The sequence below is a fragment of the Pseudophryne corroboree genome, chromosome 4 (assembly GCF_028390025.1).
Source record: "Pseudophryne corroboree isolate aPseCor3 chromosome 4, aPseCor3.hap2, whole genome shotgun sequence".
NCBI classification, from domain to species: domain Eukaryota; kingdom Metazoa; phylum Chordata; class Amphibia; order Anura; family Myobatrachidae; genus Pseudophryne; species Pseudophryne corroboree.
The window spans coordinates 793,079,155-793,096,057 of NC_086447.1; the positions used below are offsets into that span (position 1 = coordinate 793,079,155).

A 16,903-nucleotide genomic window follows, 5' to 3' on the forward strand; every position below is an offset into this window, starting at 1 on the left:
TGTGTGATTTTAGCCGTTTTTATGTTTTTTGTCAAAAATCATCCAGATCCAAAACCAAAACATGAATGGGTGGTTTTGGTAAAACTAATCCAAAACCAAAACACGAGCAGGGAATTAGATCCAAAACCAAAACAGAAAACACGAAAAGTGCCCGCCGCACATCTCTAGAAATTACCAGGTAGAACTGATTCACCCGTTAATTTCATTTTCTTTGTGAAAGGGGTATAAATGTGTATGAAATAGCTTGAATACTGTAGAACTGTCTCAAACATTTCCAACCCGACTAAAACTAAACAATAAGTTGCCTTAATAAAATAATTACTAGTAACACACACATAAAACTTATGGAACTTGCTTGAAGTTGAAAATTTACGGAAAAAAAGCCTTAACCACACTTTCTATTTCCTGTAGAAAGCATGGTTTTACATTTTTCAAGGTATGGAAATTTGTACATATGTATGAATGGAGTTGGTATCTATATACCAATGCCCGTCATCCCGGGGGTAAGGGCGTAGCTACCATAGATGCAGGCAGTACAGCTGCTATGGGGCCCAGAGCTGAGAGGGGCCCACCTTCCCTGTCAAAGTTACATGTGTTATATACATTTTTCGCCATTGGGTGGTACGTAGGAGGCCTTTCAAACTTTTTCCTTGGCGCTTGCAGTATATCTAGGTATGCCCCTGGACCTGCTCATTGTAGTGTGGTATAAAATGAACTGGAGGGCATTTTAATGTTATATAATATGAACCGGGGCACTGTAATGAGGCACAATATGAACGGGGAGCACTATATATCATAATGTGATTTGTGGGTACTGTGCAGCATAATGTGTACTCGCAGCTCTGAAATGTGACATAGGGTAAACTTAAGCACTACTACGATTCATAAAAGAAACTAGGGCACTACTATGGGGCATAACATTAAATAAGGCTCTACTATGGTTCAGAAAATGAACTAGGGCACTATTATGGGGCATAAACGTAACAACTGCTGCAGAGAAGTGTCTTTCTAGAAGCATTGGGGTGGTGGGCCCTTTAAAATGTTGCAATGGGGCCCACAAACTTCTGGCAACCCCCCTGCCCGGGGGGTCAGAATCCTGACCGCGGGATGCCGGGCGCCAGAATGACGCAAGTGCAAAAGAGACCCTTGTCGTGCACGGTGGCATGCTATTTATTCTCCCTCAAGGGGTGTCGGGGATCCTGGCATCGGGTTTGCAGAGTGCCGGGATCCCGACAACCGCGATATTGAATGCTTCCCGTGTGAATGTTGCAAGTTACCGAGCTGCTGGGAGATGGCTACAGCTGGCATGGAATACTAGATCTTGTATACCACTGATGCATTTTTAGAGAAGCAGGCTCAGTAGCAGTAGTAGTTAAAGAGTGATAAACTACAGTAACTGAGTTTTCTAAAATGACTCAACCACATTGTACTAAAAAGAAGTTACTGTAGTTATACCGAAGTAATGTGACAGAGGCTGCATAACCTCATCGCATTTTCAACACCGTTCTCACTACGCATAGTTTTCATATGTGTTTTGTGTTAATGGATAAATCCTCTCACCTCATTTTAACCCCAGAATTTTATGAATAAAAAGTCCTTAACACAAGGTACACATGGGTGGCCGATGCCTCACTTCCCTGATTAATGAAATCAGAGCTCGGTGGCCCCTGTTGAACATTTTTGCACATTTATGGCTGTAAAGTTTGCTTTATAGAACAAAGTGACTTCACGCTTAATGAAAAGCATCAATTTGGAGGTATTTTAAAATCACAATGTGTTCTCTGCTACTAATCCAGCAGATTATTTCACATGACTGAAATCAGAGAATGTGTCCAAACTGTGCTCGTCTCCTACACACTGTTTTGAGGCTCCTCTGCAAGTATCAAGTGTGATGAGACATGATGATGTGATTTGCATCATCATTTCTGGCTCCCACTGCGCAATAACACGAATCACATTTAGATACAAGGCCCCTCCCACTTTATAAGAAAAAGCTGAATGTACTGTAGAAGTCTGGTGGCAGGAAATTGTGTGGCTGAACCAATAAGCTTGATAATGCAGCCTATCCGTTCCCCAGGAGTGACATCAGTGGCAACAATGATCCTAAAATGGAATACATACCATTTACCGGTGGACGGAATGCCGGCTGTCAAGATCCCGACAGCGGCACCCTGTCCGCCAGAATGCCAGCAGCGGTGCGAGCGCCAGGAGTCCCCTTGCAGGCTCACTGCGCTCGACACAGGATCTGTTCCCACTCTATGGGTGTCGTGGTCACCCACGCCCTGTTTTGCCAGTATTCCGGCTGGTGGCATTCTCGGCTGGTGGGATTCCGGTGTCAGTATCCTGACCGCCGGGATCCCGACAGCTGGAAAACTGAACGGATCCCCCTGAAACACACAGTGGAAGCCACCATTTTGTTCATGCAGCCTGTGAATTGTCTTGAAATTAATGACATAGCTAAGGTATTTTGAGGTCTACATACTAAGCCTTGGAGAGAGATAAAGTGGACGGAGATAAAGTACCAGCCAATCAGCTCCTCACTTCCATATTACAGGCCTTATTTGAAAAATGACAGGAGCTTGTTGGTTGGTACTTAGGGGGATATCCAATTTGCCCCGGTAATTTACCGGGGCTAATTGTCCCACCGGGGGCTATCCTGTTAGCCCCGATAAGCCAGCAGGAGCGGTGGCTTATCGGGGGTTACCTGTTGCTGCACCGCGTGCAGCGCTGCTCCTCCGGCTCCCCCCCAAGTCAAATGGCTGCTCCCCCGTCATGTGACCGCTGTGGGGGGCGGGGGAGAGGGGGGTTGCGGGTCACGGCGCTGCCCCGGCTTCCCTGCCGGGAGTCACTGCACCGAGTGCCAGCTTCCGGGCCGTGGCGCCATGCCTGCAGTACCAACCTGCTGCTGCTGCAGCAGGCATGGGACACTGCAGGTTGTCCGCAGTCATCTGGGATTTTGTTTTCGCCTGCCTCAGTTTCACTGAGCCTGTGTGGTTTCGGGAGAAAGGGCATTTTTTTACAGGGGATCTAATAGGATAGCCTTAAAAAAAAAAAATCAGTGAAACATCGGGAAAATTCTTTACCGTGGGTAATAGGATATCCCCCTTTATCTCCATCTACTTTTTCTCTCTCCAAGGCTTAGTACACAGACCCCATAGTCATACATACATTGTACATATAACTCTCCCCCAACCTGTCCGGTGGTAATTAGGCAACTCTAGCACAGGACACACCAATTATTTTCGATCCAGGGACATGCCTGTCAACTGCCCTGATATTGGGACAAAGTGGCACTTGTTAGGATAAAGAAGCAGTCCCACCTGAATGAGGATAGTTGGGAGATACGTGGAGATTGTTGTTTTTGGGTTTTTTCACTAAGTTCCTTTTTATTTTACATAATACGAAACAAACAGACATTAACAATTATTTCAATGACAAATTGTTACTGATTATAACGCATGTGCAACAGGTCAAGCAGTCATATATATGAAACATAAACAAGTAATAAGTGTGAGCAAAACATAAAGCTGCTGATTTATAGAAACTGTTAAATACAACATACCTCACAACATTGGGAAGGACGCCCGCAATAAGGGGCATGGCCCGGTGGTACAGGAATGTGCATCACGACCCCATTGTTTGTAACACTGGGGCATGCCCAGCACTCTCTGAGCTGCTAGACTGCCCTCATTCCCTCTCCATAATGTATGGAAGTTGTGTGCATAACGTGGATTCACAGCTGCTCTGCTATGCTGCAACAGCATCCTGCAGCCTAGAAGGCCTCCACAGGGCTGCACATCATTAGGACGTTTCGGAATACAGCTTCTGTTTGGTCCTGGCAGCCCCAAATCCCCCTCCCCCATATTGTGACATCATGATACCTTATGTTCAGGGGGTTTGGGCCGGCACAGGGCTACGGGCCTGCAGCAAGCTTGGTAAATTGGTCAATTTACAATTCTCAGAGAGACATGGTGACAGATTTTGTGCTCACTAGAAATATTGTACTCTCATTGCTCCAATAGTAAATAGTGCTACAATTATTATTTTTAAAGACAGTGCCCATAACCCAGGTATACATTATGCAAATACCGGACCAAACCACCAATTAATGGGGGATCAGGCCGAAAATTTGTCACAAGTGATCAGCGATGATTGGGTAGTCGGACATGGAAAAACTTACAACATGCCCAATTGATCCGATAATTGGTCTGTCGCATTTGATTGTGTATGCGCAGCTGCGGACATGTGCCCAACATTTCCCCTGTTCTTCACAGGGGAGAAACGGGGACATTTCTCCACCTCAGGGGTGGAACGCAGATATCGTGGTCATACACTGTGACATATATCACAGTTTATGGACACGATATCTGATAGGTTTCAGCTTGTTAGATAACATGTCGATCTGACAGGAATTTTATCTGATAGTGTATGCCCAGCATTAGTCCGAAAGCGGAGTGGTCTATGTCACCTCCCGCCATAAGGCACCAAGGGGTAAATTTACTAAGATGGGAGTTCTATTTAAGATGGGATGTTGCCCATAGCAACCAGTCAGATTCCAGGTATTATATTCTAGTTGGTGCTGGATAAATGAGAAGTAGAATCTGATTGGTTGCTATGGGCAACATTCCATCTTAAAAGAACTCCCATCTTAGTAAATTTACCCCCAAGTGTGTATGTGGAAAAGGGTAAGCCCATAGCCATTCCATTCTATTGGCTCTATAAGCATAGTTACCTATCCTCCCGCATTCTGCAGGAGACTCCTCGAAATAGTAGCAATCTCCCTGACTCCCTGAAATGTCCAGCAATCTCCCTGATTGCACATTACCCCCATTAAGTAGCTGTTACATTCTTGGGGGGGAAAAAAGATATTAGAGATACATACATTCAAATGTGATGATAATTGCAATTTCCCTGCATTGGTTATAACTTAGCACAATGGGGAAGATGTATTAAGCCTGAAGAAGTGATAAAGCAGTGATAAAGAAGTGATATGTGGAATAACGCACCAGCCAATCAGCTCCTATTTGTCATTTTTCAAACCTGTAATGATTGGGTGGTGCATTATCACCTTGCACTAATCACTTCTTTATCACTTCTCCAGGCTTAATACAGCACATCTAACCCACAGATCCCTATGGCTACATGCATTTTAAATAAGGTTTCTCGTGGCTGCTTACAGTATATGGAAACTCTTGTTAAACACAATGGGGGTAATTCCAAGTTGATCGCAGCAGGAATTTTGTTAGCAGTTGGGCAAAACCATGTGCACTGCAGGGGAGGCAGATTTAACATGTGCAGAAAGAGTTAGATTTGGGTGTGGTGTGTTCAATCTGCAATCTAATTTGCAGTGTAAAAATAAAACAGCCAGTATTTACCCTGCACAGAAATAAAATAACCCACCCAAATCTAACTCTTTCTGCACATGTTATATCTGCCTCCCCTGCAGTGCACATGGTTTTGCCCAACTGCTAACAAAATTCCTGCTGCGATCAACTTGGAATTACCCCCATTACACGAACAATTCCTGAAAAATGTCAGTGTCTTTTCTTCAACAAGTAAATCTTACTAACTTTGTGGCTCATTTACATTTGGCTGTAAGTCATTTTATGAGATGCCTCTCAGGTGTAGCAGTAGATGTCTGCACTGATACTGTAGGTGTTACTTAAACAAGTATGCCTATAAAGGGCCCTACACACTGGTAGATCTCACTGCACGATATGAACGTTCTCGTTCATTAATGAACGAGAACTCGTTCATATCGTGCAATGTGTAGGTACCAACGATTAACGATGCGCGGCCCCGCACTTGATAATCGTTGGTGCCCCGTTGCTTATGCATGCAGGCCAATATGGATGAGATTGTCCATATTAGCATGCATTGCTATGGCGCCGGGTGACGGGGCGAGTGAAGAAACTTCACTCCCCCGGCTGCCGGGTCGCCCGTCGGCCATATCGGTTGTCGGGCAGCTCGGCGGCGGGTCGCCCAGTCTGTAGGGCCCTTAAGTCTGTATATAAGACACAGTTCTCATCTAATCATCTTCTCCGGAGTTTACAAGTAATAGAAGTTAGTCGTAAATCACAAAGATCCGTGGAGGGCTACTTAGATGCAGCTGGTCAGCAGTAAGCTGTCCTTGGAAATTTATTGTAAAATATTTGGAACTATGATGTAATCAGACAAAGTTAGGATGACATGTAAACAGTTGAACTGGGTGGTGTTTATGTTATTCCTCTGTACAGTAGCACAGATCTGTCCTTTCTCATGCCACTGACTGCTGTCAGCTTCTGACAATTCATCCCTTTCCACTGTAAAACTTGTCATATAGCTAAGCTCTGTAACCTTCTCCCCTCAGCAGATAAACAATTAAATGCATGTTTCAGGAATGTTACAGGGCACACACACAACAGATGTAATAGTGCCTCAGTTTGACTTTAAAAGGATATATTTCGTTTTTCTACTATGAGATTCCACAAAATAAATATGAAGCTTTAATGATGTCCTGGCAAAGGTCCAAGCGAGCACTGGAATTTTACTGTCAGGCTTCTGTTCACTAATAAATTTGAGAGCTTCACAACAGGCCATAGTATATATATATTTTTATGCAGGCTTCAGTGGGGTGGTGGTGGTGGGAAGAACCAACACTATAGATGTATTCATGTTATTACTGCTGATTACAGCTGAATTATTGCACGCTCTCTGGCTGGGTATGATCACAGACAAAGCTTAAAGCGCCGCGGGGCCTATTCAGGGCTGCCATCAGAAATTAAGGGGTCCGGGACTGTCAAAATAGACAGGGTCCCTCCCTCCCAAAAAACCACCCCAAAAGATTCTTCCGCACTGCTCCACCCCTATGTGATGTCATACATTGTGACGTTTACATATAGGTGGAGTGTTGCAGACCTACAGGAACGATTTACAGAGAGCTTATGTGCATATAAGGCTTGTTATAAGAAGTCCTCCTTGCGCATCAGACTGTTGTTGATTCATAGATTGGTGCAGCTCTACAGGTATTGGCAGTAGGAGCCAGGGGTGGGCCCCCCTCTCTGTAAGGGCCTGGGACACCAGTCCCCACAGTCTCCCCCTGATGGATGCCCTGGGCCTATTTATGAACAGGAGACTATGTAGTGCCAGTACACAATGCAGTAGAGCCGGCCGGGAGGTAAGACACAGTGCATTAGCACTAGGCTGATGTGTTGTGGGTCTGGCAGGGATCGCCAGTGGGGGGAGTTTTCACGCCGCTACTCTGGAGGCCGATATGTGAACACACCTCCTCGTTATTGCACGATAAGTGACACTAAGTACCGCTACCCCTCTGTTTGCAAAATTACAGAAAATGATTGGTTGGTACTTTATCTCGCTCCACTTTATCTTTCGCCAAGGTTTGATACAATTTGACCCCACTCATCAACAAGTTGAGTGGCCTGCCGTATGAGAGCAAAGGCCCTAAAAAGTAAATGAACTGAAGCATTGCTCAAATAAACTGATGAACTCACACATGACGTTGTAATGTTTGCCTTTTTTGGTGTTGAATAAAGATAAAACAAATTTTCCTCTCTTATTTATTGAAAACTACATATGACTACAACATTTATTTTACATTTAAAGTGTCGTATTAAATATATCATTCCATTTTACAGTGATAAACTTGTGTTTACATCGTTATTCATCTAATACAGTATAGTCAGTATACTTTAATTAATAAACAATAAAATAAATTTAAAACTAAATATATCTTACAAAAGGGCTGTTGCAAAGTAGGGGGCCGAATGGGTATAAATGACACCTGAAAAAATAGAGCGTATTTCCACCCACATTTCAGCAAATGTAGATTTCCGGGCTGCATACAAGGTGCATTCCAGTCTGTAATGGAGCAGATGTATCTACTTTATGATAGCAACTCATCACATCAGGACCTTTCTCCCGAGCTGCGCCCATGTTTAAACAACAAATTCTAATACCTCTCTAATAGAGGTGGAACAACCCAGAAAGCAGAGCGATCTAATACAAATGATGCTACGCCAACTGCCATAGTACTCACTCTGCGCTCTACATATGTCTATTTAATCTTTTCATTCAGAGATGTTATTATCTTTTAGGTCATTTTTCATTTCATAATGTTCATTTATAAACTGAGCTTAATGTAAATTTATAAATTGTAATTCTTCCTAAACATATCTCCATACTATACCAACAGGTGGATAGAAAACATTTTCTAATGGCCTTCTTACAGTATGTGGAGGCAGAGCTTTAATATATGTCGACCAGGGGCATCGGAATGGGGGGGGGGGGGGGGGGCAAAGGGGCAACTTGCCCCCCCCCCCCTAAACATATCAGAGGCGCAGGTGCTGTGGAGGGGGAGCTCTTACCACCGGATCACCGCGGAGACTCCAATCCTACTTTGGAAAGTCTGCTGCCGCTGCGTGCTGCCCCATGTCCTGTGTCCTGGCCGGCTCTTCACACAGATGCATTACTGGAAGGAGGTGTGCCCATGCTGAGCCTGCTGGGACATCCCCGCCTCCGCCCAGTAATGCATCCGTGTGAAGAGCCGGACAGGACATGGGGCAGCACGCTGCGGCGGCAGACTTTCCAAAGCAGGACTGGAGTCTCCTCGGTGATCCGGCAGTAAGTGCTCCCAGCATGGGGAGGGGGCTAATCGTTGGGGGAGCGCCAATTTTTTTTCCACGCCCCCCCCCCCAACCATATAACATTGTGGCACCCTTGATGTTGACCAAACACTAAATAACGTTTTGTTACTTTTTCTTTTCCATATGAAATAGAGCCATTACACACCATGGGGTAAATGTATTACAGATCGATTTAAAGACATTTTTAATCATTGAGTTTCAGGGTCTAAATTGCACATTTTACTAACATATGATTTGTGAAGTCTGAATTCATCTGTTAGTAAATGTGTGAAAAAGTAATTGTTCCTTTCAGTGACTTTTTCCTACATAATTTTTTATTTATAAACTACATTCAGTGCTACTCATTACTTTTCTGTGCTCTTTAATTCTTTCATCTACTAATATTATACTAACATGCATGGTTAATTAATAACTTTTTTAGAATTATAACACAGACTGACACTGTTGATTCGCTATTAGGTTCAAATCATGGAAGAAAAGCTCAAAGTGGCTGATGTCCAGACTAGTGAATCAGAGACAAGTTGGTACAAAAAGAGCCAAGAACTGGAAGTATTGGTGCAGGAGAAAGATGACATTATCCAGTGCTTGGAACAAGTGCTCGAGGAACAGGTGAGAAATTGTTTACTGTATTAGTGGCGGAACACTGCATCATCTGGCCCAGTAGTACAGTGTCCCGGGCCTCCGTTCTACTCTGACAAATCTTATGAGAATGCACCAACAGAGCTGAGCAGGGGCCACAGAGGGGATGGGGAAAAGAGCTGTGGAGGGTGTGGGATAAAAACCTGGTAATATCAGGCACCACACACCTCCAAGTCCCGTAGCTGTACACCCATCACTCTTTCATTGTATTATGTACAGTTTGTCACAGCAAAGCACCACAGCCTGCGCTCAGTTACTCTAACCTGATGCAGGTGGGCTCTTGTAATGTGGGTTTTACTAAAGCTGCCACCATGCAGAATATTTAATAGCGCTCTTGCAATTGCCAGATACTTAAATCACACTTAAAGATCCACAGTTATTACATACATGCAGCTCACGTGCTTTCCATGCACGTGAATTTTTAAGAGGGACAGAGAGATGCTGATCATTTTTTAGGATTTATTGAGAAATATCTCCAGAGTTAAGTTATACAGAAAAAAAAGTAAAAAGAAAGACATGCAATTATGGAATGAACAATTAACTTCAAGTAATTAAAAATAAATTCACAACAATCTAAGAATCTTACGCTGAGATTTCAGGTGATCTGAGTGGAGGGAGACCACGGAAGCAGAACTGGGGCTCACTCTTAGCATAATGCTACACTCATCCTATTCGCTTCACTAATGCACGCTGCCTCTCCTGCCTACTGATTACTTTCTCCCATTCCAAGATTTTTCATGTGCTACTCCCTTTCTCTGGAATTCTCTACCTACCCCCTCAGACTCCATTTCTCTACAAAACTTCAAATGGCCTCTCAAAACCCACTTCTGCACCAAACCCAGCCAAATCTCATCCTAACCCTCTGTTCCACGCTCACTGTGTCATCCCTGTCTGTCTGCCCCTCCCCTTTAGAATGTAAGCTCTCGTGAGCAGGGCCCTCTTTCCCTCATGTGCTTTTCCTTCTCTTACTTAAACCATCTTCGACGGCACCAAATCCCATGGTTTTCAGCCACCCTGATACTTATTTCAGTGTCGTCTGCTGATGCAGCTGTGTTTATATGCCCTGTACTTGTACTATATTGTCTTCAACTGTAAGGGTGTGTACACACGGTGAGATATTTTCTTTCGATTTTGACTATATAGTCAAAAGCGCAAGAAAAGTTTGTGCAGATTGCAAGGTGAAAGTCACCTTGCGATCCCGATTCGATCCCGATGCGCGGTCCCGCCAGGTCGGCATCTCAAGAAAAGATAGACTGTGCAGGCAAGTCAATCCTTGCTAGATCAGTGTACTATCTAGTTCATGTCACATGTCAATGACATCTCACATAAGCCAAAATCTCACATAAGCCAAAATCGTAAGCACACATAGTCCATATCTCAAGAAAAGTTAGTCAAAATCTGTGCTATCTGGGCTCCGGGGAGTTCAAGGGAAATCGCAAGTGAAAATCGGGCATAGCAAGGATCTCACCGTGTGTACACACCCTAAGTCACTGATTTGCTGTTTTGCTTATTTGTTTATGTACTATAAAGGATAATAATAATAATAATAATAATAACAACAACAACTATATGATGCTGTAGGAGGAGTCGATAGGAACTAAGTAAACCAGGGTTTGTTTTAGATGCAGTGGAATGCTGGACAGCAGAATTTATGATGAGGTGGTGAATACTGAACCAACATCTCAGTATGATTATAAGTGTCTCTTTGTAAGTAATAAGGCCAGGAGATCTGTTGGGGCCTGTTACTGAGGGTAAATGGTACATGTTATATTTGAGGTGTTCATACACCCCCTAGAAGACCTCGACCTATCAGTGTGCAAGAAGCACCCTAGATAGCCAGCCCCCCGGCAAGTCCGAGGCTGTTTCACCAACACCTCGCCGTAACCGCGTCACGACCTCGTATAAGACAGCCCAGTTGCAGCTCCTTTTGATCTCTATAACATGAGGTGCTCAGAGGGTTATCAGGGGATAAGCAACAGGGACTACAGTACTTTATTATAATGTTAGATTTTGCTAGCAAAGGCCATCCAAAATTGCTTGTGCTTCATTATTCTTGGACTCCCAACTGGAGCTTGGGACCCTGGATGCTTGTCCTATCTGCAAACACAAATGCCAAAACTATAATATACATAATGTTTATCATCCAGGTGTATATATATGTTTATCATCCAGGTAACAGTTTATGCACTGGGATAGATTGTTTTACATGTTTGGTTTTAATGATTTATTCTATTGTTGTTTATTTGTTTTTCGAAATTATCATTTGTAACTTTTTTTTTTTTTTTTACAATTTATATATTCAACATTCAGTACAAATTGGAAGGTTTTCTTTATGTCTAGATGGGACATTGTTTCTTACAGAATTAAATAATGGTAATTGTGGTAACTGTAGCTGTATCTTGGCATTGTAGGGCATGCTGAGTTGACATATACTGTATACTGTCCTTCATGCTTGTGTATCTTTTTAGAAGCAAATACGGATGCAAGAAGCAAAGATGATAGAAGACAAAGCAGCAAAAATTAAAGACTGGGTGACAGGAAAGTTGAGAGAGGTATGTACCAAAATAATACTATAATACTTGAAATATAGGTTAAAGAAAGTATGCATGATATAAATAATATTATATGCTATAGATACATCTAATTTTCATGGTTCTAAATACTGTAATTAAAGAAAATATATTTTTGTCTATGCTTAATTGTGCCTACTACTGTGGACTGATACATATGATAAACATTTTTGGGTGTCATCTCTTTATACAATCAATGAGCAAACGTAGGGACCGGTGTATTTGACATGGGACAATGATATCATACCCTACACCAAAGATATCAAACCTACCCTCTGCCATTAGGCCATGCCTTCAAGCTATTTCAATAAGGATTGATTTTGTAAGAAAAAATATGATTATGTCATAGAGACATTAAAAATGGCAGTTTAGTGAATGTAATACTTTGCCTCCTTGTTTACCAAAACATTGATGGGTATTTAATTCCGACCACATGTTTTCCAGTCTGCATTATTTTTTTAATATTTGCATAAGAAAATAACTACATGAAATAAAAAATAAGGTTACCGTGTCTTTAAAATGTGATGACCAGGATGTAAAGTTAGCTACAGCATGGAATTTCTTATTTTGTCATGCTCACTCACAAAGGGAACCAACAGATGGAGACTCCAAATAGTTTTTCAAAGCACAATTCACTGTATATGTTATGCTGTAAATGATGGATTATTTTATATGACTATTATCTGGGATAAAGTGTCATGTAAGCCACAGCAGCTGTTAAATGAAATGCATCATACATGTGAAAATTAGAATCATAATTAAAATGTTCCCTTCACCTTTCCATAGTAGTAGACAGTCATTTTGCAGGAATAGTTATGATTCTTTAGAATGCAACTGATCAGTTCACTAGAATATTGTAATATCAGTAACATGAGGAAAACACAACATGGCTGCCTCCATGTGTGAATGTGATAGTAATATTAATAATGTCAACAATGGCCATCAATTTTCAAAAACGAAACCAAAAGGAGGTCTTTCTTTGTTGTTCTTTTATTTTACGTGAAATATCTCATTTTTATTTAGCTGGAAATTGAAAATCAAAATCTCCGGTTTATTAACAAAAACTACAGCGAGGAAATAATTGCACTTCGTTCCAGGTCACAGATCACAGGTAATGATGGTGGCTACCTGTTACCCTATATAACGTCTCATTTTTCTTTTGTCATATTTTCCAGAATATTAAGGTGGGAAATTGCCAAGAAAGCACATTTTACTTTAATATAAGACTGTACAATTCTAAATGCATTTAAATGTGAATACTTGCAGTCATGCCTTGTGTTGGCAAAATGATGGGTAACAGTGTAAGAAGAAGCGTTCAGAAGTTTATAGAATATATTAGAGTTAACATTGTGGTTTTGGGGAAAGTGTTGTATTCTTTTACACAGTAAACGTCCTGTAAGTAATCATATTAAAAGGGCATTGTGGTTTTTGTTTCCCTTAAGGCAATGGGAACTGTACTAAATGTCAAATTATGCAAGGAGACAACATAAAAATCACAAGTCGTACCTCCAAAAAGCCCAGATGTTTGCTGAGCAGTTATGCTTTTTGGAGGCTAAAATGGGTTTGTGTGCCAGGAAAAGGGCCACTCACTGGAAACGGAATTGGCATACACTGATTGGGGGTTGGTTTGGGAAGATCAGTAGATTGGTCTAAATGTACAATCTGAATGCTGTGAGGTATGTGACACTTTTCATAGGCAACAAGTAAATCAATTTTACATATATTAATCGGGTTAATATTTAGATTATACAGTACAAATATAGAAACCCACTAAAGAAATTTGCATCATGTCACTGTTTTCTGGTTTGCCTTTGACTCCTGAAACTACTGCAGTTACATGGTCTGGGACAGCTATAGGTACGCTCTGCATTCTTTTTTCTTTGTTCATCATCTTTTTTCTTTTTTCATTGTCTTTCTTCATCTTTTATCTTCTTCTATCCTATATTTTTTTTCTTCTTCCATCTTCTTTGTACTGTTTGTTCTTCTCTGTTCTTTTGTATGCCTTTCTTCTTCATCTTTTTCTTATTTTCTTAATCTTGTTTAATTTTCTATCTTAATTTTTCTTATTTTTTGTACTTCATGTTTTTCTTCTTCTGATTCCTATTTTTCTTCTTTTTCTGCTTACTTCTTCTTTTGTATTTCTTCATTTTTGTTCTTCTTACGTCACCTTTTTATGCATCTTTCTTCTTCTTCTTCTTCTTCTTCTTCTTCTTCTTCATTCTGTTTCTGCTGCTTCTTTTTCTGCTGCTTCTTCTTCTTCTTTATTCTGTTTCTGCTGCTTCTTCTTCTTTATTCTGTTTCTGCTGCTGCTTCTTCTTCTTCTTCTTCTTCTTCTTCTTCTTCTTCTTCTTCTTCTTTATTCTGTTTCTGCTGCTTCTTTTTCTGCTGCTTCTTCTTCTTCTTCTTTATTCTGTTTCTGCTGCTTCTTCTTCTTCTTTATTCTGTTTCTGCTGCTTCTTCTTCTTCTTCTTTATTCTGTTTCTGCTGCTTCTTCTTCTTTATTCTGTTTCTGCTGCTGCTTCTTCTTCTTCTTCTTTATTCTGTTTCTGCTGCTTCTTTTTCCTCAAAGGTAGTTCTAATATAGCCAGGAAGTATGTTTTGTGTCACTATCTTAATGTAGGATGAACCCTTGGCCAGCTAGGTGTATACCATAGGGTATTGCATGGCACTGCAAAATGCTTTGGTAGTCATTTTGGTTCAGGGTGCCAGTCACTATGTGTAAGTCATCAACTTGGGATCCAGCAAAAGAGCCTGAGACCATCACGCTTACTCCATGTTTTTTACTGAGAGGTGGCTTGTAAAATCCACTGTTTCCTGGTGTGTGTAAGCCTGAAATGAAAAAGAACAATGCTTTTAATAGAAAACCATTGGGTGTTTTGCTATTAAAGGCATTACCCTTTTACATTTTAGGCTTAAACATGCCCTGAAACTTTCCACACACTGAGGAACCATCCTTTTGCCTACTCGATTGCATACAAAAATCCTGTGTGATGAACTGAAGATTTAAATTTTTGAGTCAGTGGTCCATAAGACTGTGTTCCAGTCTTCAATAGTTGACTGCCGTTGCTCCATGGCCCAGGCAAGTCTCACTTTTATTGCTGCAGAACAGCTGTAAGTTCCGAACCCATTACTTGTTCCCTGAAAAAAGGCATTTTTGCCCTACAGTAAATCTGAAATTTACATAAATTTTCAGTTGTTGATAACCTAAATTTTTGTTTTATACCACTAGCAGTTTCCCGCTCGCCTTTGAACCTTTTTCAGGTTATCCACTGGACTTGAATTACTTAAATATTTATAAAAACTGGAAAAAATGGGTTTGTTCTAAAACTTTTGACAAGTAAATTGAACAATATACAGAAGCAAGATAAAGGTTTGTGAATCCCTAGTAAATGGCGCACAGAAAAGCAGCCCGTAGGCCGGTTCACCACAACAGAACCTCACCAAAAGTTCAAGTAATAACACAGATTTGAATATAAATGTGTGGGACCCAGAATAACAGGCGCTTATAATAAATACAAAAAAATAATAATATATGTATATATATATATACTCAGCAACACGTCCCTGGGGTGTGCGGAAATATGGAACTTCAAATCACAATGTGGATGACATTCTTCCTTTTTCTGAAGAATTTCTCTCCCCTCAGATTAATGTTAACATGGAAAGAGAATGGTATATATATATATATATATATATATATGTGTGTAATAATGTTTCAATAATAAATAAGTCTCTCTCAATGCTATAGACGTTAACACAGCAAGGACAATATTCATCCACCGATGAGGCGTACCCCAACTCACTTTCCAAACTAAAGGAAAAAGCCTATAAAGGTATCTTTTTTATCCACCTCTGTGTCAGAAACCATAGATTTAGGTGACGGACCCTCTTCACCAGGAAAGTAAGTGTACCTCACTCACACAAAAAATGAATAGTTGAAGCCCATAAAGGTATCTTTTATGCTTTATAAGTTGAATGTAAGGCGTACCCTACTCACGGCAATAAAGGTTATATTCAGACGCATCTGGGTTTCTGTCGATGGTCAACCGTGTTAATTATTAGCACCGATTTTTCCCATGTGTGAACGTTCCAGAGAGAGCATCAAAAAGAATATGAATCACGATATGTCCACATGAAAAGGTTATTTTTTATAAAAAAAACGCCCCATACAAATGGGGTAAGCACAGCACTAGTGTATATATATATATATATATATATATATATATATATATATACATATACAAACAAATATAGAAAACCACAGCACTCGCCACCCCAGAAGCGGGGTGCAGTGTCTGCACTCACCACTCATAGGGTGGGGTGCATGCAGCCCATGGCCACCTACCCAAATACATACAAAATAGAGAATTCAGCACTCACCATAGCAAGCTCACAGGAGGACAAGTGAGCTTGCTATGGTGAGTGCTGAATTCTCTATTTTGTATATATATACATATATATATATTTTTTTTGTATTTATGATAAGCGCCTGTTATTCTGGGTCCCACACATTTATATTCAAATTGAACAATGTTGTTCCAATGATTGGTACAGTATGCAGGTAATTTATATTGGCAATTAAATTGGACACCCTTTCTAATTAGGGTGTTTGGCCGTTTCAGCCATGCGCATTGCTGACAGGTGCATAAATCAAGCATATAGCTATGCAATCTCCATAGTCAAACATTAGAAGTAGATACTGAGGAGTTCAATAACTTTCAACATGGGTAAGAGCAACAGCAGCCTAACCACAAGTTGGTAGACCTCACAAGCTTTTAGAAAGGTAACAATCAGTGCTCGAGAGCATACGGGCAGATGTATTAAGCCTGGAGAAGTGATAAAGCAGTGATAAGTGTAAAGTGATAATGCAGCAGCCAATCAGCTCTTAACTGTCAATTTACGTATTGGAGCTGATTGGCTGGTGTGTTATTACCTTGCACTTATCACTGCTTTATCACTTCTCCAGGCTTAATACATCTGCCCCAATGGTCATAATAGTATTGTCCTCAGTTGTAATACACACTTCAGGGTTCCAAATCAGCACAAGAGCTT

The 16,903-nt window shown here is 41.1% G+C and overlaps 1 protein-coding gene across 2 annotated transcripts in view; it reads left to right on the forward strand.

Moving 5' to 3' along the window:
- The window catches only part of PLEKHH2 (pleckstrin homology, MyTH4 and FERM domain containing H2), a 417,559-nt gene that overhangs the window by 247,580 nt on the left and 153,076 nt on the right, over positions 1–16,903 (forward strand). For both annotated transcript variants that reach the window (XM_063918337.1, XM_063918336.1), the window contains exons 4-6: positions 9,102–9,251; positions 11,750–11,833; positions 12,875–12,962. In XM_063918337.1, coding sequence (XP_063774407.1) covers positions 9,102–9,251; positions 11,750–11,833; positions 12,875–12,962 — 322 coding nt within the window. The remainder of the gene's footprint in view (positions 1–9,101; positions 9,252–11,749; positions 11,834–12,874; positions 12,963–16,903) is intronic.